This window comes from Orycteropus afer, unplaced genomic scaffold (assembly GCF_000298275.1).
Source record: "Orycteropus afer afer isolate SDZICR_OR568_19922 unplaced genomic scaffold, OryAfe1.0 scaffold00083, whole genome shotgun sequence".
Classification (NCBI taxonomy): Eukaryota; Metazoa; Chordata; class Mammalia; order Tubulidentata; family Orycteropodidae; genus Orycteropus; species Orycteropus afer.
This window is the reverse complement of record NW_006921670.1, coordinates 1,483,502-1,504,829: the sequence shown is the minus strand read 5'-3', so window position 1 is coordinate 1,504,829 and position 21,328 is coordinate 1,483,502. Positions and strand designations below refer to the sequence as shown.

At 57.6% G+C, this 21,328-nt stretch overlaps 1 protein-coding gene across 1 annotated transcript in view; it reads right to left on the bottom strand.

Annotated features, from left to right (window-relative positions):
- Positions 1-693: 693 nt before the first annotated feature.
- LOC103197771 (TRIO and F-actin binding protein) overlaps positions 694-21,328 on the bottom strand; it is a 65,915-nt gene continuing 45,280 nt past the window's right edge. The window contains exons 14-25 of the mRNA XM_007941749.1: positions 18,165-18,221; positions 15,110-15,217; positions 14,911-15,000; positions 14,483-14,592; positions 12,556-13,081; positions 11,731-11,841; positions 5,962-6,109; positions 3,725-3,827; positions 3,018-3,177; positions 2,836-2,949; positions 1,636-1,722; positions 694-855 (exon numbers count right to left, since the gene is read on the bottom strand). Of these exons, the coding sequence (XP_007939940.1) occupies positions 694-855; positions 1,636-1,722; positions 2,836-2,949; positions 3,018-3,177; positions 3,725-3,827; positions 5,962-6,109; positions 11,731-11,841; positions 12,556-13,081; positions 14,483-14,592; positions 14,911-15,000; positions 15,110-15,217; positions 18,165-18,221 (1,776 nt within the window). The remainder of the gene's footprint in view (positions 856-1,635; positions 1,723-2,835; positions 2,950-3,017; positions 3,178-3,724; positions 3,828-5,961; positions 6,110-11,730; positions 11,842-12,555; positions 13,082-14,482; positions 14,593-14,910; positions 15,001-15,109; positions 15,218-18,164; positions 18,222-21,328) is intronic.

Sequence of the window (21,328 nt, the reverse complement as noted above, 5' to 3'; positions counted from 1 at the left end):
CCATGAAGAACTGAAAGGTAAGGGGGAAGGGGAGTGAGGAAGCTTCCCAGCCTTGGCTGGGCTCCCAGCCTCCCAGGCCCAGTAGACTTCTTCCTGCACAGCCTGGCCCACCGTGGCCTTTTCCTCATGCCTCAGGAAGTCCACAAGGACTGTCAGAAGGATGAAGGTCTAGGTAGACGTGGTGTGAAGATGAGCACAGTGAAAATGGTTCAAACCATGTGAAGTTAAGGATGCCTGTGAGACTAACTGGGACAGAGTGCGTGCTGGCATTGATTAGTGCTGTCTGCTGCATGAGACTTGGTAGAGGAATGCTGGGATCCATCAGTGATATGTGCCATGCTGCTGGGTCGGCCACCGCAGGCTTAGGCAGATCAGGCTGCAGGTGTGGCACTGTAATGAGAAGTGCTGCTGGCACGGGGGGGATGTGACACTAATCAGACCCTTAACTGCACTGCCTCACCTCTGAAGGAGCACACTCAGGTTTACGAAGGTGCCCTGGGGCCCGAGTCTGACTGGATCCCATGACTGGTGTCACTGTCTCACTGCTGGCATTTTACAGAAAGGGAGATGGAAGCCAGGAGAGGGAAGCACCCTGGCCAAGGTGACAAAGCCCACCAGGGCTGTCGGGGAGCCCGGCGCTCGCCCTGCAGGCCCGGGCCCACGCCCCAGCGTGCTCCTCCCCTCTCCTCACCTCTACTCCGCCAGGCTGTTGCAAATGGCCTCCTTCTCCTGCAGGGCAGCCATGGCGAGGCGGAGGTGCTCCTTCAGCTGCTCGATCTCCCGCTCCGACCGTGTCTTGATGTGGCTCAACTCCACATACACGTCCTGGTACTTTCCGGAGGTGAAACGCTTGTCCTGGGGGCCAGGGAGGGGCTGTGAGGCAGGAAGCCTTCCCCTCCGGCACGAGACCACTCGGCTTCCAGCGGGTCCCTCCTCAGCCCCCATGGGCTCACCTCTCCAGGTGGCCCACCACCCTGAGCACTTCCCAAAGTATCACTTGTTTTACGTGAGAGCTGAGGTTCAGAGTGCTGAGGAGCTCTTGCTCAGGCCCACACGGCAGTGGACACAGGGCTGGGAGAAGACCCAGGTCAGCTGGACCCACGCCGGGCCTTCCCATGAACCCACACTGCCTGCTCTGAAAGTGCAGTCCACACAGCTTGGGTTCCTGCGTGCCCACAGAGCCACACGTTCACCTCTGACCCTAAACTGGCAGGGAACACCAGAGGCACAGGGACATAGCTACAAATACATGGCCCAGACCCGGACCCCGATCCTGGCCCTCCCAACGCCGAGCAATGTGGCTTACTCCTCTCTGGAGCGCACACACCACATGGGCAGGGGTTCGGGCCTATCTTGCTCACAGCTGTATCCCAACACCTAGCACAGCGCCCAGCACATGGCAGACGCTCAGGATACATGTGCTGAACACGTTAGAGCAGGAGTGGACGTGGGCAAGCCACTAGCCTCGCAGAGCCTCGGCTTCTCCATCTGCATGCAAAGATAATAATAGCACCTACTTGGGAGAAGTCCCAGGGTTGCCTGACGAAACGAGACGAGGAGAGACGCTGGCACGAGCAGACTTGCCGGTGGATTCGGTCCCCCCGACCCCACTGACCGCCGCCGGCCAGGACCTACCTTCTGCATCATCTGGAGCTCGTCCCGGAGGCACTGCACCTCCTTCTTCAGGTACTGAAGCTCGTTCTCCTTCACCCGCAGCAGCACCTGGGGGCGTGGGCACCAGGCTGACCCGGGGCCAGAGGCCAGAGCCCTCTTGCCCCACAGTTCCCTGCTGCCTAGCTTCTCCTTGCCTTGAGGCCCCCTAACCTGCACCAAGACCCAGCACAGGGGCAGCCTCCTCTGGGAAGCCTTCTGATTTCTCCCCCTGCCCATACCATGTGAATGGACAGCAGGCTCCTGTCTGGTCCTTCCTGCTTCCCCTCACCTCACTCTCTCTCCCCTGCCCATACCACGTGAGTGGCTACCCCACGGTCACCTCTGCTACGGCCTCAACTGGAAGGGGAAGAGGACAAATGGAAGCCATATGGAGGCCCTATCGTGAACCAGAGAGGGCTGGGCCTCCCCATACACCACCTCACTAATCCCGTCCCAAACCTGAGGAGCAGGTGTTACTGTTGACCTGACCCAGGAGGAGAATGGGGTGTAGCCCGGAGCGAGGGGTGGGGTGGGGAGAAACTTAAAAGCATAAACTCTCAAACCAGATGGCCTGGGCCAAATCCTGGCTGCAGCACTGACTAGCCAAGGTACTTGACCTCCCCGTGTCAAAGCGGGACAGTAACTGTCTTCCTCTGAGCACTGGACGAGGATGAGTTGAGTTAACAGATATAAGGGGCCTGGAGACGCTCCCAAAGCAGAGCGAAGGCTTATGGAAGCATGTGTAAAAGAATGAAAAAGAACACACTAGAGCATTTTTCACTCCAACGTCTTGCAGTACAGGAGCCTGGGTGATCTGAGCCCACCCAGCAGTGCTGTGGCTTCTGTAAACGTTCAGCCAAGAACACCCCTACGGAGCAGGTCTGTGACCCGTGGGGCTGCCATGAGTCAAACACACTCGATGGCAGCAGAGTTGGTTTCTTGCCAGTAATGGAGGTGCAGCCCCATTTTACAGACGAGCTACGAGGACTCGGAGAGGCAGGTGGTTTTCACCCTACCTGGCCTAGTGGTGCTGGGTGCACAGTGAGTGGTCTAAGCTGTGCTGACTACTCCTGGTTTGGGCCCAGCCGCTCCGAGGTCTAGTGCTCAGGCTGCAAGGAGCTCTCCCCACAGGGCCACACCCCAAGGAGCAGCTGGGCGCCTGGCAGAGGGCCGGGCACTCACCTCCAGCTCACAGGAGCTCCGCTCGCTGCTGCGTCCGCAGCCGTTGCCCGTGCCCTGGGAGGCGATGAAGCTGCGCAGCCGGTCAATCTCCTCCGACAGGTGGGTGTGCAGCTCCTGGGGACGGGGACGGTCAGCGAAAGGAGGCCGGGGCCCACCCCAGCCCCCTCGAGGGCCAAGCCCACCTGGTTGTGGCGCAGCAGCTCCTGGCCCTCCTGCTGGCAGCGGCGCAGTGTGTGCTCACGCTCCTCGGCCTGCCGAGTCAGGGCCCCGATCTCCAGGCACTTCTGTGAGTACTGCTCCGATAGCACCTGCAGCTCCCGCTTTAGCGCCTCGACATCGGACCTGCCCGGGGGGAGGGGCACAGGGATGATGTGGGCTCAGACGCCTGGGTTCCCTCCCCAGTTTGGCCTTCAGCTCACTGTGGGACTGTGAATAGGTAACGGCCTCTCTGGGCTCTAAGTACTTCCTCTGTGACAGGCTGGGTGGGAAGAGCTCAGCTCTAAAGCCCCTACAGTCTAGTCTCATCATTCCAGAACTGTGCTCTGTGGCAGGGAGGGACACTTACTGGCTGAGGGTGATGTTGCAGCCCAGCTCTAGAGGACGCTAAAGAGAGGAAGAGAATGGTGGAGGCTGAGAACGGCCAAGACAGAAAATGGCCTGAAGGACTGCCTAAGCCGACTGGTATGGAGGTGTGCCTGAGGCCCCAGTGCTTCTGTCCCCTGCGTCCAAGTGACTGACATGGAAACCTCAGCTGAGAGCAAACTGACGTGCCCTCTGCCAAAAGGCCTCAGTAAAGTTCCCCAAATCGTAACCACCAGAGTGGGTATCTGTGCCCTGGCTCAGAAGGGAGGTCCAGCCTACGGAGCCCAGAGCCCAGACACCATCTTACTGGTGCTGCTTCCGGAGGCCGTCTGGGCCCTGCTGGAGACTCCGTGTCTTGTTCAGCTCCCGGCTCAGCTCCTCCTGGTAGGCTTTCTTCATGGCTTCAATGGCTGCAAACACAGCAGGGAGGGGAGGGAAGTTTGCAGAGGGGCGAATATCACCTCACCCACCCACTCTGGGATTCCACACGTGCCCATGGAGACAGGAGCAGGGAGTGGCATGCAGAGAGCACTGGACCAGAAGGCCAGAGCAGTTGCAGGCTGTGTCATGAACTGGGTGGTCTTGCGCAAACTGTCCAACATCTTTGAGTATGTCAGCAAAGGATAGTAATTCCTGTCTGACGGACGTAGGTGGGGAGACTCCTCAGTGCCTGACTACTGGTACCTCTTGTTAGTAATTGCTGGGTCCTGCAGAGCCTAGAGGGATCTTACAAAGGCCTGTCCACCTTGCCCAGACGGGCTCAAAAGCTTAGACTCTGCAGTCAACACTGAGTCACAGTTACTCCACTCAGTGTTTCTTTGGGCAGGTGACCTAACCCCTCTGTGCCTCAGGTTCCTCATCTGTAAAACGGGGTTGACCACAGCAGCTTCTCTTCATAGGCTACTGGGAGCTGCGTGTGATACAGTGCGTGGCACAGGAAGTGCCCGCTCACTCACTCCTGCCCCTTCTGTTCTTCAGGCTGTGAGTGCCACGGACCAAGGCCTTTTCACCTCCACACAGTGTGGTGAGGACCAGACAACACCTCAGTCTCTTATTCCTAACCCCAAACCCCAGGAGCTCTGAACACTGACAGTCGGTTCATAACTCTCGGTGGCTGGCAATCCTCGACCTGAACCAACATGAGGCGGTGATGGTCTTTATTATCCCTCCGACATGTGACTTCCATCAACTTCACTGCAGAAACAGCACGATGCTGGACTAGAGGGTGAGGCCCCGGCCCCGCTGGGAGTGGGCTAATATAGGGCACATGTGCTGGGTTCTCTCCAAAATGCAGAACACACCTGGTCCCAGGGCTTGAAATGAGGGACTGTGGACTGGTATGAGCATCACACCAGGCCCAGGCCCAGCCCCAGCGTGTGGTAAGCTTTAGATCATGGGGCCTCTTTGATCATTCCTATCATTCTGCAACTCTGTGGAGGAGGAGTGGGATGGGGGGGTAGGCGCCTGGAGGGGGGAGTCGGGGGCAGTTGTTGCTGGACACGCACCACAGGTGGGCAGTAGACTGAGAGCGGAGGGAGCTGTCTGTCTGTTTCTGGCCTGAGACGGTTCATCTCCCTACAGAGTGGGGAGCATGGGGTTCATAGGGCTCTGAGCTCCAACCTCAGATCTGCCACCTCCAGGCTGTGCTGTCTGAGGCCCAGTTTCCTCATCTACGAAGTGGGGCCAATCCCTCAGGCATTGGAGGACTAAGGGAGCTCACGTGGGTAACATGGGGACACAGGACCTGCCCCGAATGCCCCGTGAGGTGGCACTCCTAAGAGTCTGTAGCTGGCTGGTCTCCCTTCCCCAGCACGTGGGCTGGGCCTGGCGCTGGTGCAGTGTGTGTGGCTCGAGGGTAGACCTCTTGGTGGGTGCAGGCCCCAACACAGAGGAGTCACAACCCACAGGGAAGGGGAGGTCTTTTACTGCCTCAGTTTCCCCCTTTTCCAAATAGGAGCAGAGGCCAGTTCTGGCAGCTTCCAATCCCTCCCCCAAAAGTCTGGGCACCTAGGCTCCCACCTCTTGTTTAAGACCCACTGCCATGGAGTCAATTCTGACTCATAGTGACCCTTCAGGAGAGAGGAGACCAGCCCCATAGGGTTTCCAAGACTGGAATCTTCACAGCCTGCCACGCCTTTCTCCTGCTGAGTGGCTGTTGGCACTGCTGACCTTTTGGTTGCCAGCCTAGTCCTTAAGCACTGGGCCACGAGGGCTCCACTGGTTTAAAGACCTCCCTATTCCAAGAAAGAAGGGCTGTGTTTGCACAGGGAGACAGCTCAGGGGGCAGGAGCACATGGAGGGAAGGACACAGGGAAGAGGTAACTATGGGGAGGAAGTGGGAGGGGAGCTGTTGCATTGGGGTAAATTGTAGTCAATGTCATGAGACAAAGTGTATGGAAAGTGAATTTGCTCTGTAAATTTTCACCCAAATCACAATAAGGAAATTAAAAAAGAAAACAAAAGAAAGACCTCCCCAGGCCAGTCAGGAGGAGCCACAGCCTGGGGCTCACGGGCCCAGACCACGGAGCTGCCCCGGGGCCTGACCTGAGGCCGTGGCGGCGGTCTCCTCGGCCAGGAGCCACTCCTTCTCCTGCTGCAGCCGCTGCAGCTCCCGCTCGTGATGCCGCTGCAGCTCCTCCATCACCTGCTGGTGCGAGGCCTCCATCTCGGCCAGGCTGCGCTCACACGCCTCCTGTGGATGGGGACCAGACTGCTGGGCTCAGGAGGTCGTGGGCCACTGGCCTGCAGATGAGACGCCTCGAGGCCAGGCCTGCCCTGATCCAGGCTTCCCCACCTCTCACTGGGTCCCTACACCCCATCCCTCCTCCACAAACCTCTCCCTGTCACTTTCCGGCTTCAAACTTCTCCACGGTTCCCCATCCTGCAGGATGGAGCCCAGTTCCTGCTGCACCCCTGGGACCTCTTCTCCCACCAAGCAGTCTTACGGCCATAACAATGACTCATGGCACATTCCCACCCCTCAGCTTATAAAAAAAAACACCAGTTGCCACGGAGTCGATTCCAACTCCGGCAACCTTGTTTCAGGGCAGAACTGTGCTGTTCCGGGCGTGCAATGGCTCTGATCTTTCGGAAGTGGACTGCCAGGGCCTGAGGTGCCTCTGGGTGGGTTTGAAGCACCAACCTCCTGGTAGCATCTGAGCGCTTACGCATTTGCACCATCCAGCTTTAGCTCATGCTATTCCCACTGCCTTGAAAGTTCTTTTGCACCTTTCTCCTGGGTAAGCAATTTGCTCTGCTCTGTCTATCCCATCTCTGTCTTGGGGTGGCCTCTCTCCTGCCTCTAAAGCTCTGCCTCGGCCAGGCCATACACTCGCTGGGGACAGGAAATGTCTGGTCTGGTCTAGGTCAGGGTCCCCAGAGTCCAGCCCAGGCCTGACAGGTAACAGGTGCTCAGTAAATGGGCGGCACTGATGACTTAATACAAAATGGGGTTTTGAGACAAGATTGGCAAAGATCTTAAAGATGGCTCAGACCCACCGCTGGCAAGTATATGGTGAGAACAGCACTGTGGGTGAGGGTGTCTTGACCCACCAGGTCGAGTTCTAGGAACATACTCACAAAAAGTTCTGTGTGTACAGACTCTTGGACAAAATATTATCACAGACAAACAGGAAGGCATCTAAAATGCTTCCTTAACATTTAACAGGGACTGTTAAAATGAATCAATCGAGCCACACACAGGATCCCAGGTAGCTGTGAAGGACAGCAGAGTGTGTGGAAAGGTGTCACTAAAGTTAGGTGAGGAGAGCTGGCTTCTGACAAAACACGGGGTGACCCCCTTCACAAAAACAAACACATACATCCATTGATTGGGTATGTGCATGTAGAAACACAGAAGGTAGGGAAGGATGGTGCGGTTGGCAGAATGATGCCGCTCCAAAAAAACACCATCCTGATCCCTAGGGTCTACGGCAAAGGGAACAAAGGCTGCTGATGAGCCTTTGACCAGTGAAAAGAGGGAGACGACCCTGAACCCTCCCACGGAGGCAATGTAATCACCAGGCTCCGTAAACGTGGAGGAGGGAGGCAGAAAAAGTCAGAGGAGATGTGACTATGAGAGAAGGATCAGAGTGAAGCAAGAAGGCCCTGACTCTCCCCTGTGAGCTCTGAAGATGGAGGGAGGCGCCATGAGCCAAGGAGTGTGGGCGGCCTCTGAAGTCAGATGAGAGGAGCAAGCGGCTCCTAGGCGGAGCCTACAGGCTGGAACGTGGCCCTGCCGAGGCTTTGATCCAGGCTGGTGAGACCCGGTAGACTTCTATCCTATGGAAAGGTATCAGGGAAGCCATTCTGTCTGGGTGATATGTTACAGCACAAAAAGAAACAAACACAAAGTTGCTCAGATGGTGACCCAGGTGACTTCTAGGGTAGGAAGTTATCTGGGCTAATTTCGAACCCTGTGTTTTATTTTTGAAAATGTAAACATGTTTCTTATATAATAAAAAAAAATATTGAGGACTGCTACACAGGGCTAGAGGTGAGCCAGGGAAGAAACCCAGGCAGAGAGAGCTCCTAAGAAGAGCTGATACTCTTCCCCATGACAGCAGGCATATGCCCAGCCCAGGCACAGCGCTGGGGGGAGCAGACTCACCACCCCCCACCTCTCCAGCAGCCACACCTTCCTGAAGAGGCCGCAGCAGGCCAGTTTGGGGGAGGAGAAAGGGCCAGGTCCCCCGGGTCCAGGGTTCCCATAGGGGGCCAGGGAGGTCTGTCCTGGGTCTTGGCACCTGCCCGGTGCACATTCACCAGTCAGGACAGCAGAATGCAGCCCCGGAATCCCAGACCGGATCCTAATCCTGGCTCCACCTCCCAGAGGGGACTTGAACAGGCCCCGCCCTCTCTCTGAGCTTCGGCCTCATGTCAACCAGTAGAGGTCACCTGCCCAAGGTGCCACCATCCCTGACATTGTCCTGCAGCAGGGTAGGGGCTGGAGAGTGTTCTTAAAGGACCAGCCAGGCAGACAGACACTGAGGCTGATGGGGGTCCAACGAGGCAGGAAGGGCCCACGAGGGGTTCTGAGAAGGCTAGACGCTGCTCTCTCGCGTCCCTTACTGAGTGGCCCGAGGTGTCCCGACATTGACTGGGCAGCAAGGTAGGTACAGAAGTGCCCACGGCCCTGTCCACAATCGGGAAGAGGTTCTCTTCCACCAGAGGAGGGACTGAAGACCCAGCAGGTGGAACCCCAGAGCCCCCAGAAGCTGCCCTGTGATGGTCAGTTCCCAGGCCTGTAAGTGGGGCACCCACCCAGCCAGATGCCAGGCTGCGGCTCCCTCCCCACTGTCACCTCTCCAGTGCCTGCTGAACTTCTAGCCGCCTCCTCCTGGGCCTGAGGGAACCACAGATGACTCAGCTCCTCTTCTCTGGAACCTTCTGCATCTGGGGCCACTCCTTCACCCGTCTTCTGCTTTCTGCTGCCCGATTATTCCTTCTCAGGTCCCACCCTCCCATTCTACCAGCTCCCCTTGCCCACTCCGACCTAACAGGACAAAACGCCAGCGGCAGCTCTTGGGGCACCAGCAGGTGCCTGGGGACCAAGAAGCCTGCATTCCAGACATAGGTTTGCCTCCAGCTCAGAGGTCACACCCCCTCTCCGGGCCTCAGTTTCCCCATCTGCAAGCTGAGAAGCAGAGCAACGTTTCGCAAACTTCGCAAACTAAAGTAGCAGAAACCTTTTACCAAATGAAATCGAATGCAGGTTCTCACAATAAACGGACAAAGCCGCAGCTTCTCAGATTAGAGGTGGGTGTGAAAGGACCGCCCAGCCCCACCCACAGAGACAGCTCCCGTGAGGTTTCCAAGAAGTCCACTGTGCACAGTTTGAAGTCCTTGGGCTGGAGTCTCTGCCCACCTGGAGACGTGCCACCCAGCCCCTTCTTCACCTCAAAGGAGCCACTGACAACCCACGACCGTCCCTTCCCTCTCCGGTGTCCAGGTGACCAACCCTCAGGCCAGCCCTCCACCTTCACGCCAGGCCTCTGACTCCCCCTGCCCCTGGCCTCCCTCAGCCAGACCATGAACCACTCAGGCCCCGAGGGCCCCCGGCCCCAGCACAGCAGCCCCGGCCTCAGGGTCCTTGAGAGCTACCCTTTACCATCCTGTGGGCATGGTCACCTGCCCTGTACCCTCCCCCCTCCAGACACCCTCCCCCAGCCTTCCCTCCCTTGGCCATCGTACTAGCTCCTCCCATTTGGGCCCTGCTCCTGAGTCCCCCACCCCAAGACCCCTCTTCTCCAACACCACTTTCCAATGTCATTGCCAGACCTCAAACCTCCTAAGGTCTGTGAGTGAGTCTTAACTCCTTAGCTTGGCACTGGAAGCCTCCATGGTGGGCACCACTGGCCGTCCATACCCAATACCCACCACCTACCCACAGTGCCAAGGCTTCCTGAATACCTGTCAGTCACCACCCCCCTTGCAATCTCTGAAAGGCCCCTCTTGCCCAGGGCCTGGCATCCCAGCATGCTTTTCTTCTTCAGCCTATACTGTACTGCCAGGAGATGGCCGAGGGTCTAATTTGTAGCAATTTTGTATACCAGGTAGGCACAGCCATTATTAAAAACTAAGCTCTATAAACTTACGGTTAATTATCGTAAAAACAAAGGTAATAGATACAGCCCATCACTTCCTAATGATTTCACTACATTTTATTATTATGCGTACGCCGGAGGTTAGTCACGGCCACTGTCTCTGTACAGTGGAAACATTAGGGTGTGCACATCTCTTCCCAACGCCATGTTCAAGGGCTTCCCGTTGGTAGCTTGACAGCAGCCACAGCCATAGCGGGAATATTTACATCACGGAAACTGGTAAACATTACAACGCAGGGCTTGATTTATTGTTTATTGTCTAGACTTAAGTAAATCCCACTTATTGCTACCAAGTCAATTCCAACTCTTAGCGGCCCTGTAGGGCAGAGTACAACTGCCCCATCGGGTTTCAAAGGCTGTACATCTTTGCAGAAGCAGACTGCTTCACCTTTCTCCTGTGGAGTGGCTGGTGGGTTCAAACTGCCAACCTGTTGGTTGGCAGCCGAATGCTTAACCACTGTGCCACTAGGGCTCCTTAGACTTAAGAAAGGGATGAGAAAGTGAGAAGTATGACATGTCTACAGCAGTTACATTGTCAATAGGACAAAACACTGAGGCACAGTCTCAAACATTCTCAATAGAAAACTATTATCCAGTTTAGCAAAGTCACTGGTCAAGCTAACTGAGTAACTTCTCATCTAACTCATTAACAGAAACAAATAAATAATGCATCAACCAATATCCACGTGAAAATCATACTCTTTCACCAATCATTTAGTTAAGGATGTAAGAGTTCAGATGCGAGAGTTTGGTAAAAATCAGTGCACGCATTCTGCAAAGACTCAGGTTTGCTACATGGAATTTGCAATGACAAGTATTATGTATTTTTTATTTGTACCTTGTGTACTGAACAGCCCATATAAAGTAAAATTTATAACACCTTGTATATCTAAGTGCACGTGCACACACACACACACATACACGTGTGCATGCACACACACACACACACACGCTTTCTAGAGAGCCAGTGGTTAAACATTTGCTCACACATCACTGTCTTCAGGCCCAACTCCTAGGCTAGGGCTTCTCAACCCAAGCACTACTGACATGTGGGTCAGATCACCCTTTGCTGAGGGCTCCCCTATGCACTGTAGGACGCTCCCCTGTGCACTCCTGGACTCTTGCTACTACGTGCCAATAGCACTCCCCTACCCCTGGTCATGACAACCAAAGGTATCTCCAGATGCAGCCAAATGTGCCCAGGGGACAAAACTGCCCCAACTGAGAGGCGTGTGGTCCTCGGCAGGCCACATGCTCCCTGAGGGCCCCTGGAGGTGCCTATGTCCCCTGGAGCACCCTGGGCAGGGCTTTCCGTCCTCCTCTGCCGGACCCTCACTCCCCAGGATGGTGCAGGGGAAGCGGAAGGAGTCACCAAGTGCAGTGTCACGCAGGGGCGCACACACAGGCTCTGCAGTCAGCCGCACCTGAGCTCAAGTCCCACCTCTGACATCTGCAGGACGGTGACTTCGGCCAAGTCACATAACCTCTCAGAGCTCAGTGGCTTGGTCTGTAAAATGGGCACAGTGATCACGCCCATTGAGACTGATTCTACCGCTGTGGGGAAATTAAACGAGATGATGCACGTCAGACGCCTCCCACGGGGCCGATGGACAGGAGATGCTCCCAAAACATTAGCTCTTTTTTTTTTTTCTGTGAACATGGCAACCAGGAGCCTGCCCCTCCCCTCAAAACAGCTCCTCAGCCTCACCTGTGAAATGTAGCCCGGGGGGATGTGGCTGTCCTCCTGGGACCTGGGGGCATCCTGAGGCACCTCCCCTCGGAGACGCCACGCCTCCAGCTGGGCACGGAGACACTGGACCTACCAGGAGAGGAGGTGAGATCAGTGGGCCTGAGAAAGGGAAGTAGCCCCGTATGGAGATGCGGCAAAGGGGATATTGCAGCTGTTTCCTGGAAGGCCAGATCAAAGACCCGGAAGAGCTCTGGCCCAGAGAAGACCTGACAGGACTGGGAACAGGACGCTGTGGCCACACATATTTACCACATGACAGAGGTGTGAGGGGCAACATCTTTGGGCCTCTGTGTCCCTGTTGGTAAAACTATGATAAGCCCTACCCCACAGGAGACTGCTGGGGAGCTCTGGTGGCGTAGTGCCTAAGGCATCTGACTGCTAACCAGAATTCAAACCCACCAACCACTCCTCGGAAGGAAGGTTGGGCAATCTACTTCTGTACTGATACCGCCTTGGAAACCCAAGGAGGGGTCGCTATGAGTCGGATCCGACTCGATGGCAGTGGGTTTGGTTTTGGTTTCGTTTTGGACAGGAGACTGCTGAGGCTTATAGAGTTAATACAAGCAGAGAACCTAGGACAAGGTATGGCCAGGAGAACCCCTCCCTCCCTCTTCCCTTCTCTGCAGTAGCTGAGAGCAGAACCAGGATACAACAACCTAAGGTCCATCCAGGGAAGACAATTCCCCCTAGGTATGCAGGATAAACGCCATCAAGAGAACACAAAGATTGGAGGGAGGTGGGTGGGGTGCAGGGGCTCCCAGAGAGGCCAGCTGTGATGCCTACCTCCTTCTCCAGGGCCTCGTGGCTGTCACTCGAAGGCCCTGGGCGCCCACCACGGCTTTGGTTCAGTAGGGCCGTGAGTGGTACCCGCTTATTCTCCCGCAGCGGCAGCTTCTCCAGCTCCTGCCACTTCTTCTCAATCTCCTCGCTGAGCCGGCTCTGCTGGTCCTCGGTCAAGGGGGCGCCTAAGCCCCTGCGTGGCCCCTCGCCAGCCGACGTCTCTGCGATCCTGCTGTCCGTGGCCTCGAACCACTTGCGCCGCTCCTCGGAGCGCTGGGCCAGGTCCCGCTCCAGCTCCTCCTGCTTGGCCAGGCGGTCGGGAGCACGGGCCAGAGGGCGGGCCCGCTGTGGGGAGCTCTGGGTCAGCGGCGAGAGCTCCACATAGTCTGGGGACTGCCGCTGCCCATCTGCCTTCCGTGGGCCGCCCCGACTGATGACCTCGGAGCCCACCCGCTGCTCCCCTGCCTTCAGCGAGCCCTTCTGGGTGCTGTAGCCGTGCAGCGCGTTTTCCTTATTGCAGTCGGAGAGCCTAGGGTACCAGCAGAACCACATCAGGTGAGGCCTTGCCCACTCAGACGCACAGTGAGCATGTCTGCAGTACCACCTGTGTGCTAGGCCCAGGCTGGGGACAGACTCCAGTGTAGGAAGCCACCCAACCTAGAGGTGGAGCACTGGCATGTCACAGTTAGTTAACAGACACTGGCAGCCATCCAGGCTTGAGCACTTACCAGCAGAGGGGCCACCATACATGGCTTCCCGCTTTGTGCCTCAGTCACATCATCTATAAGAAGCTCTGTGGTGCAGTGGTTAAGGCACTCAGCTGCTAACCAAAAGGTAGGCAGTTTGAACCCACCAGCCACTCCTTGGGAGAAAGATGTGGCAGTCTGCTTCCATAAAGATTTATAGCAATGGAAACCCTATGGGGCGGTTCCACTCTGTCCTATAGAGTCACTGTGAGTGAGAACTGACTCGGTGGCAGTGGTTTTGGATACCTCATCTGTAATATGGGACAACAGTGCATCTCGTAGGATGGACTTGAGGACTGGGTGAGTGAACGTATGTGTAAGCAGCCGGGAAGCCCTTCATAAACGGAGTCAATGCATTATTATATAAAGTAAGAAATGTTTACAAAGTGTGAGACATGGTCCTGGATTTGGAATAGGGAAACGGCCATAGTAACCACTGATGAGGCCCTGAGAATCCTTTTTGCCCAGGGTCACTGTCACCTTCCCCAAAACCAGCCACTGCAAAGCCTACGGAGCACAGGGCCACTGTGACACATGTGGGGTCTCCATGCATCAGAACTGACTCGATGGCAACTGGTTTGGTTTGGTTTTGGTGCTGAGCCTACACAGTGAACAAAATTGCGGCTGCACAGGGCTTCTGAGTTCACAGAGGGCCTCCACAGGCACCTCACACAAACCAGACAAGATGTGCTGGCAGATGAGGAATCTGACACTCGGACAGCAAAGGAGGCTGAACAGCTGGGTGTGGCCCGGCAGGGGGCCCTGCGCTCATCCCCCTTCGATCCCACGTGCCTGCCATGCGCGCTGCCCAGTGGACGTGAGCCCCAGCCCCGTGTGGATGTCTTGGATTTGTACGGTGTGGGACCTCTGCCACAGGTAACTCGCCCCCCATTTTTCCATCCACGGCAGCCTCTAGGGAGTGAGCTCCCTGCCCCCAGAGAGGTGTGCACAGAGGCAGGACCCCTTCCCACTCCCTCAGGATGTGGGGGATGAAAAGGGATGGAGGTTCAACCTTCAAAACCTCAATGTATTTCTGGCTGACTGCCAAGAAAGCTCAGCCTCTTCTCCCCATTTTATTGATAGAGAAATTGAGGTCCCGTTGGCACAGCTGCAGGGCACTCAGGTGGGCAGCCAGACTCCCACTCAGGGATGCAGGGGTAAGCCCCGGTCCACCCGGCACCTACTTGGTGACATCTGGGGCTGAAGTTGGTCGCACGGTCTTCCTCAGAGCTTCGATCCAGTTCCGTCGGATGCCCGAGGTCATGGCCGACAAGGTATAGATGGCGTCTTTGGTCTGCAAGTCCAACCCGTGGGAAGTTATCCCATGGCTGGCCCTATTGCTCCCTCCCTCTCCCCACGAGGCAAGCAGAGGGTGAAACACCTCCCCTGCAGACTAGAAGGCAGAGCTGACCCAGGAAGGACCCCAATGGCTCTAAGAACCCCCCAGCATCCAACCTCCAAGGGTACCCAGGGTCTTCCAGACATGCTACAGGTAGGCACCACAGCTTCTGACCGGCTCGGAGGACAGTCAGTCAGTGGGTGACAGGACCCAGTTGCTGGGGGCCCTCAGTCGTGCTGCCCACCACTCCCCAAGCCCCACGTGCAGCCTCACGTGTATCTGGAAGCCATAGTTGCGCTGCACCGCGTACTCCGTGACGTCCGTGCAGGAACGCAGGTCGATATCGCCATCCAGCTCATCTGCCTGGAGCAGGGAGGCCAGGGTGGTTCACTCATGAGGGTCCTGGGGCTGCCCCTTCTGCTGCTCCCCCCCCTTCCAGGGGCCCACCGGCACCCCTACCCTGTTGTCTCACCTCCTCAGCAGTGGAGTCCCTGTAATATTTGAGGCTCGAGTCAGTCAGCACAAACCAATGCTTCTTCCACTGTGGAGAAGAGGTGATGGTGAGCGAGGGGGAGGGAGACTGCAGGGGGGAAAGCAGAGGGTGTGTGACTGCGTGTGTGTGTGTGTGTGTGTGATTCTGCAGGTGTCCTGGGCTGGGAGGCTACCCATCAACCATTCTGCTCTCAGTTGGGGCCCAGCACCCTTATCGGCCCTGGTGATGGGGCAGGGGCAGTGGTATAGGTGCAACTCAGAATCAGTACCCAGATTTGGAGCTCGGCCATGCCACTTCCCAGGTGCCCGGCCTTAGGCCAAGTGAGCCACTCAGGGCAGCATCTGTGAAATGGATTGGCTTCCCCTCCGTAAATCCCCACCCACCATTCCTCATGGAGCCCTCTTCGATTTATCAGCACCCTCATACCCCTCCAGAGACTTCCACCCCAACCCCCAAGGCTGCTACGAGCAAATCTGCGTGCCCCAGTGCAGACCATGGAGGGGCTATGACCTGTTGTCAGGTCGCTTGCCTAGCAAGTCAGGGATCAAGTGGGGTCAGAACTTTACAAGTCTTTTTCTACGTGTCCTACAGTCGGTCGCCTCCATGACCAAGGACCAAAGTCTCCCAGAGTAGGACTGGGAGGGGATGGCATCTGAGTGCTGGCTGTGTTCTGTCTCTCGATCTGGGTGTTGCTGGTTGACACGCGTGCTCGGGCTGGGAGAAGGCACTGCCCTGTTCCTTCCTGGGCATGTTACATTCCCATCCACATGAAGCCTCCAGAGGGTACCGGGCTGCAGATGAGCTCCTGAGCACAGCCGTGGGACGTGAGGGCAATTAACCTAAGGAGACAGGACTAGAAGGCCTGATCTCAGAGACTACCTCCCCAGGGCCTCTCTCTGCTCCAGCCTAGGCCCAGGCAGCTGGAGGATGCTTGGGGCCGGGGGGTGGGGGCGGGCGGGGCACAGACAACTCAACTTTCAATGTGCCAAGCTCAGCCCACCTCCAGGCCTCTGGCGTTCCACTGGGATGCCAGTCTAGATCCACCCACTGCCAAGGTCAGTGCAGGCCACCCGGTCAGGGCCCCTTAAGCTCCCCCACGTCACCAAGCCCTAGCCACATGGTCCACTGTTTCAAGTACTCAGTCTTCTTTCCTCAAGAAGATAAGTTTTCAAGGGAGTCCAAGGACAACGAGCTCTATGTCTTTCCACACACCTCCCCTAAGAACCAGGGGTGGGGTATCCAAGAGATCTAGGTAACAACTTGCTTCATCCCTTGCTAGCTGTGTGCCTTTGGGTAAGTGTCTTGACCTCTCTGAGCCTCAGTCTTCTGACCTGTAAAGTGAGGCTACTAAGAAGTACCTGCACCTTCTTGTGAGGCGAAAAGTACCTAACTCTCTCTTGTACGTCTCTCGTTGGCACAGGGTCAGGTTCAAGGCTACTGTGGACTCTTCTAAGAGGCTGGCCCTCTCAGAACCACCCTGCTCTGAGCGGCCTGAGGTGTTGTTGGAGCAGCTGTCAAGTGGGGCAGGGTTCTGAACCAAATGCTCCCTCTGGCCCTCCCCAGCTCAATCGCTCACTGTCTGAGTGGGATCTCCAGTGGGCCTCAGGTACCTCAAGTTTGAGGCCTGGGCTGGGCCAAGGTGCTGTGAGGTCTGGAACAGATCAAAGCCCTGTGGGCCCATCTCCTGCCTGTGCACCGAGGGGCTGGGCTGACTCAATTCTGAGAGAGCCCTTCCAGCTCAGGCATTCCAAAACCCTGGGACAGATGATGAGTAATGGCCAGTTCTGGGTGGGGCCCATGATCCTTCTGCCCTCCGGGGACCCTGGGTGGGGAGGCCAGGAAGGGGTCCCTGGCAGGGCACCAGGCCTTGTGTGAGCCTGGCAGGCGACCTCCAGGGCCTGCCGGGCGGGCAGCGGGTGTGGAAGGCTGTAGGCTGGAGGGAACCAAACACGTGGGCAGGAAACACAATGAGATTCCCATTGGCGGTGTGCCCTCCCCGGCATGCGGGCTGCATGCAGACCCGGAGCCCCAGGCGCATGCATAGCAGGGCTGGGGACCCGTCCCCTCCCAGGCCAGGTGGGCAAGGTGCCAGCTCCAGCTCCCAGGCTCCAGCCTGGCAGCCGAAAGCACAGAGCTGGTGAAAGCGCCACTACCCTTTCTGGTTCTCAGAACAGACGAGTTAGCCCCTCCAAGGCTAACTTTACCAGGGCCCTTCACGTGCTCGTGCGACCCTCCTCCCCACCCTGGAAGGAGTCATCACTCTTTTAATGCCCATTTCACAGGCATGGTCACTGAAGCCCAGAGGGGGCTGGAGCCCCACCCACGGGGCCCAGGTTAGTGACACTTCAGAACCCATGCCCACCCCCACCCAGCTGGATCTATGGGAACCTGTACAAGGCTCAGGCTGAGGGTCAGACCAGCAGCACAGCTGGGGGAAACCCCAGCCCTGGGAGGTAAGTCCACCTCCCATCTTGTCTTGCCCAGGGAAGACACAGGCGTCATGAAAGGACCAGACAGGGTAGGGAAACACGGGTTTCCTTGCAAAGCCTGATGGGAGAGACCACAGCCTGGGAGGGTGGGGCCCCTGTCTCTCCTCACCCTGCTATGGGAGCTCAGGTGGCCTTGGCTTCCCTGATGTGGGATCAGGCCAGATGATGCCGAGCTTTTCCGTTCTAGACCCTCGATTCCCAACCAGGAGGTGGAGGCCCAGGGGCTCTTAGTGAGAGGAGGGGGCAGGGGTAGAGCGTAGGGGATAGGGGCCTCCAACCTGGGGACTCTGATACACCACAGACCTGCCCCAGGTGGTGGACAGATGTCAGAGCTGTCTCGGTCCCTCCAGTCCCCACAGCCCAAAGGCCTCTTCCACACCAGACAAGAAACGCTCCAGCCACCCCAGCTCGGATCCCGCAGAGGCCAGGCTCTCTGCAAGGCACACAGGCCGGAGCAGCTCGGCTCCTGGGCCGCCCGCAGGGGCCCTTTCAGAACACAGCGCCACTCCGGCCAACCTCCGCCCCTCCCGCTGCAGCCCTCCTACCTCTCCAGGCTCGTCCAAGATCGACAGCCATCCCTTCTTGAAGTTGAGCAGATCGGGCTGTGAGGAGACGAGGAGGCAACGGGTCAGGCCAGGGTAGGGGGTCGGACACACTGGGGCTGGGGAGCTGGGGATGCTGCGCCCTTCATGTCCCCCCTCCCCAATCTGCAAGACTGAGGTCCTGGGAAGCCAGGAGAGAGGGCTGAAGGTCCAGGTAGGTGCCCCAGCCACTGAGGCAGCCTCGGCCCCTTTCCCCAGCGTCCGTGCGGCGTTCTCAGAGCCAAGAGGGTGGACTGGGGCAGGGACACACACTGCAGATGCCTCAGCTCCACTCCCACCAGCCCGCTTCCTCACCCAAGAGTGGGGCGAGGAGGCCTGCCTGTGGGAAGAGACCCCAGAGAGCTGGGAGAACAGATCTGGTCGCAGGGCTGGATAAAATATCCAGTCCCTGTCCCCGACAAGGTGCTCCTGCCCACCCCCAACACACGACCCTCCTGTGGTGCAACCAAAGCTGCCCTTCCCCCATCTCCTGGGGACCCTGAAAGGCGGATCCAGTCCCGGGCTGACTTCAGAGCCCCTCTGGCTCCTTTCTAGATCTGTGGGAGGGCTAGGTGAAGACCCCTCAGTTCTGGCAAGCCCTACCTGCCGGGTGTTGCCCAGGGGGGCACGGCCCTGGGGTCTGGGGGCTCCCAGCTGCAGCATGCTCCACAGGGACCTGGGGGCTCGGCACCCCACGCAGGCCAGGGACCCTAGTTGAGGGTGCTGCTCATCCTGGCATCTCTCTGACTATGCCCATCTGGTGGGTGCCAGCCCCCAGATCCTCCCTGCCCACGGGGGAACCCTCTCTCGACTGGGTTCCTACCCCCTGGCAGGAAAGAGAGCAGGGCGGGCCAGGCTGGTGGCAAGGAGGAGGCGGCCACCTGTTGCCATGGCTCTGAGCCCACCTATCAGGGCCCGCATCAAAGCCTCACCAGGCCAAGGTGTCTGGTTGCGTGGAGAGGCTGGTGGCATGGCTCGTGGGCTGGGCGGCGCAGGGGCGGATGGAAACCAGAGCCACCTGACCTGGCCACCTCCCCTGGCCCACCCTCCTCCCAGGGAGCCCCACTCTCCTCTGTCTCCTCAGATGGAGGAAAAAGCCCAAGAGGGGCCTAGGTCATGGGCCTGGACAGCCAGAGTCACCCAGAGCCCCAGTCCTTGGATGAGGGCCTCTGAAGCTCAGCAGACCATAGCCCCTCATCAGGCTGCATCCCACCCCCTTCCTGTCTTGAGGGAGGGGACACAGGCACTGCTCGGAGCTGGGGATCCCTGGGACAGCGTCCACCTTGTCTGTTCTCTATTTTTCCCTGCTCCACCCCTACCTGGGAGGGACCAGACCAGTGGCCACACTCAGGGCCACTCACTGCCGGCCTCCAGAGCCTGTTCACCTGGGTCCACCTCCCTTCACACTGACCTCCTGCGGCCCCGAGGCTGGGCACGGGCCTAGCCACAGCAGGCCCTGGGGAAAACTTGCTAAATAAATACCCACCCTCGGCCTCACTGCCTACATTTCCTCACCCCCCCAACCCCCGGGCCCTGAGAAGCTGATCGCCTGGCTGCCTAGGAGTGAGTCCCTGGGAGGCCCCCAGACAGAATGATGACTGGGACCCCGAGGGCAGCCTGGGAAATAGAGTAGTGTGACTTTCTAAGTTACATCATTGCCCTGAGCCCTGGCTGCTTCACGTGACAAGTGGTGGGGCCTGCTCTTCCCAGCGTCCCACCAGGATAGAGCTGTTGTGTGTGGAGAGATGGTACCCACTGGCCCTGGGAGAAGAGGGGCTGCCAAGGTGTGTTTTTAATGCAAAGGCAACGTCACACTCACCCAGGAACCTGTGCCCAGGGTTGGGAAGTCTGACCATGGAAGTCTCACATGGCACCTTTCACGCACTGGCCCCCAGGCCCGGCCACCCTCCATGTGCAGTCTCTTTTTTCCAGTCAGAAGCACCAACCGGCTGACTCTCGTAACCCACCTCCTTCCCACACCACAGCCTTGGCCACCGGCCTGCCCACCTGGACCATTGCCACAGCCCCCTCGAACGAGTCCAGGGACAGCCCAAGCACACTCTGGCCTGGGGGACCATCTCAGAAAGAGCCAGTGTTACAAGGCTACCTAAAACCCCCAAAGATCCCTGGTGCCTTCATAACTATGTCCAGTCGCCTCTGGATGGCACAAGAGCCTCAACCCTCAATTCCAGCTTCGTCCCTCCTTGCTTAGAGGGTCCCATGCTTACATCACCCCAAACTTCTCTCTGGTCCCCCAAAAGATCAGGCTTTTGGGCCCTCCACTCGTGTCTGTGCCCTCGGCCTGAAATACTTGGCTTCCTCTTTTTCTGTTGATCAGGCAAACTCCTATGCATGCCTCAAGACCCAGCTTCAGTTCTGCCCTTGAGGATGCATTCCCAGTATATACCACGGACAGTGCACAGCCGGCCACCCCCTCCACTGCCCTCCCATGCCCTTTGGAAAGGCTCTATTGCATCCCTGATTATGTTGAAGCCAATACGTCATCAGGAAAGATCAATCACTGAAAAAGGACATCCTGGTTGGGGTAGAGAGTCAGTGAAAATGAGGGAAGGCCCTGTGACATGGACTGACACAATAAACACAAGCGATCACACACACGAGCGACCATGAGGATGGCACAGGTCCAGACCATGCTTCATTGTTAGACATAAGGTCGCCATGAGCCGAGGCCAACTTGATAGCAACGAACCACAACATGGCGTGGCAGCAACGAACCACAACATGGCGTGGCAGCAACTCACAGCCGGGGACACACACTTCACCACCACCCCACCCAGCACAGACAAGGGAACAGGGATTGTTCACAGAAATCATTTTCAAAGCACCGGACGCCATTCTAGGCTGGGAACTCAGCAGTGAACAGAGAGACACGGCCACTGTCCTGGTGGAACTTAGGGAGCAGCAAACAAGAACCAAATGAACGAGTATATAATTTGAAGCCAGGCAGTGGCTGGGGACAGAGGCTCCGGTGGCAAAGCTGCACCAGGGCTAAGGACAGGAGAACACCCTGAGCCCAAGCCTGGCCCTAGAACCACCCTAAGCGCTCCAGTCATGGACCTAGGGGTAGCACCTTTGCTGCCTGCTCCCTGAGCTCAGGAGATTGGGGC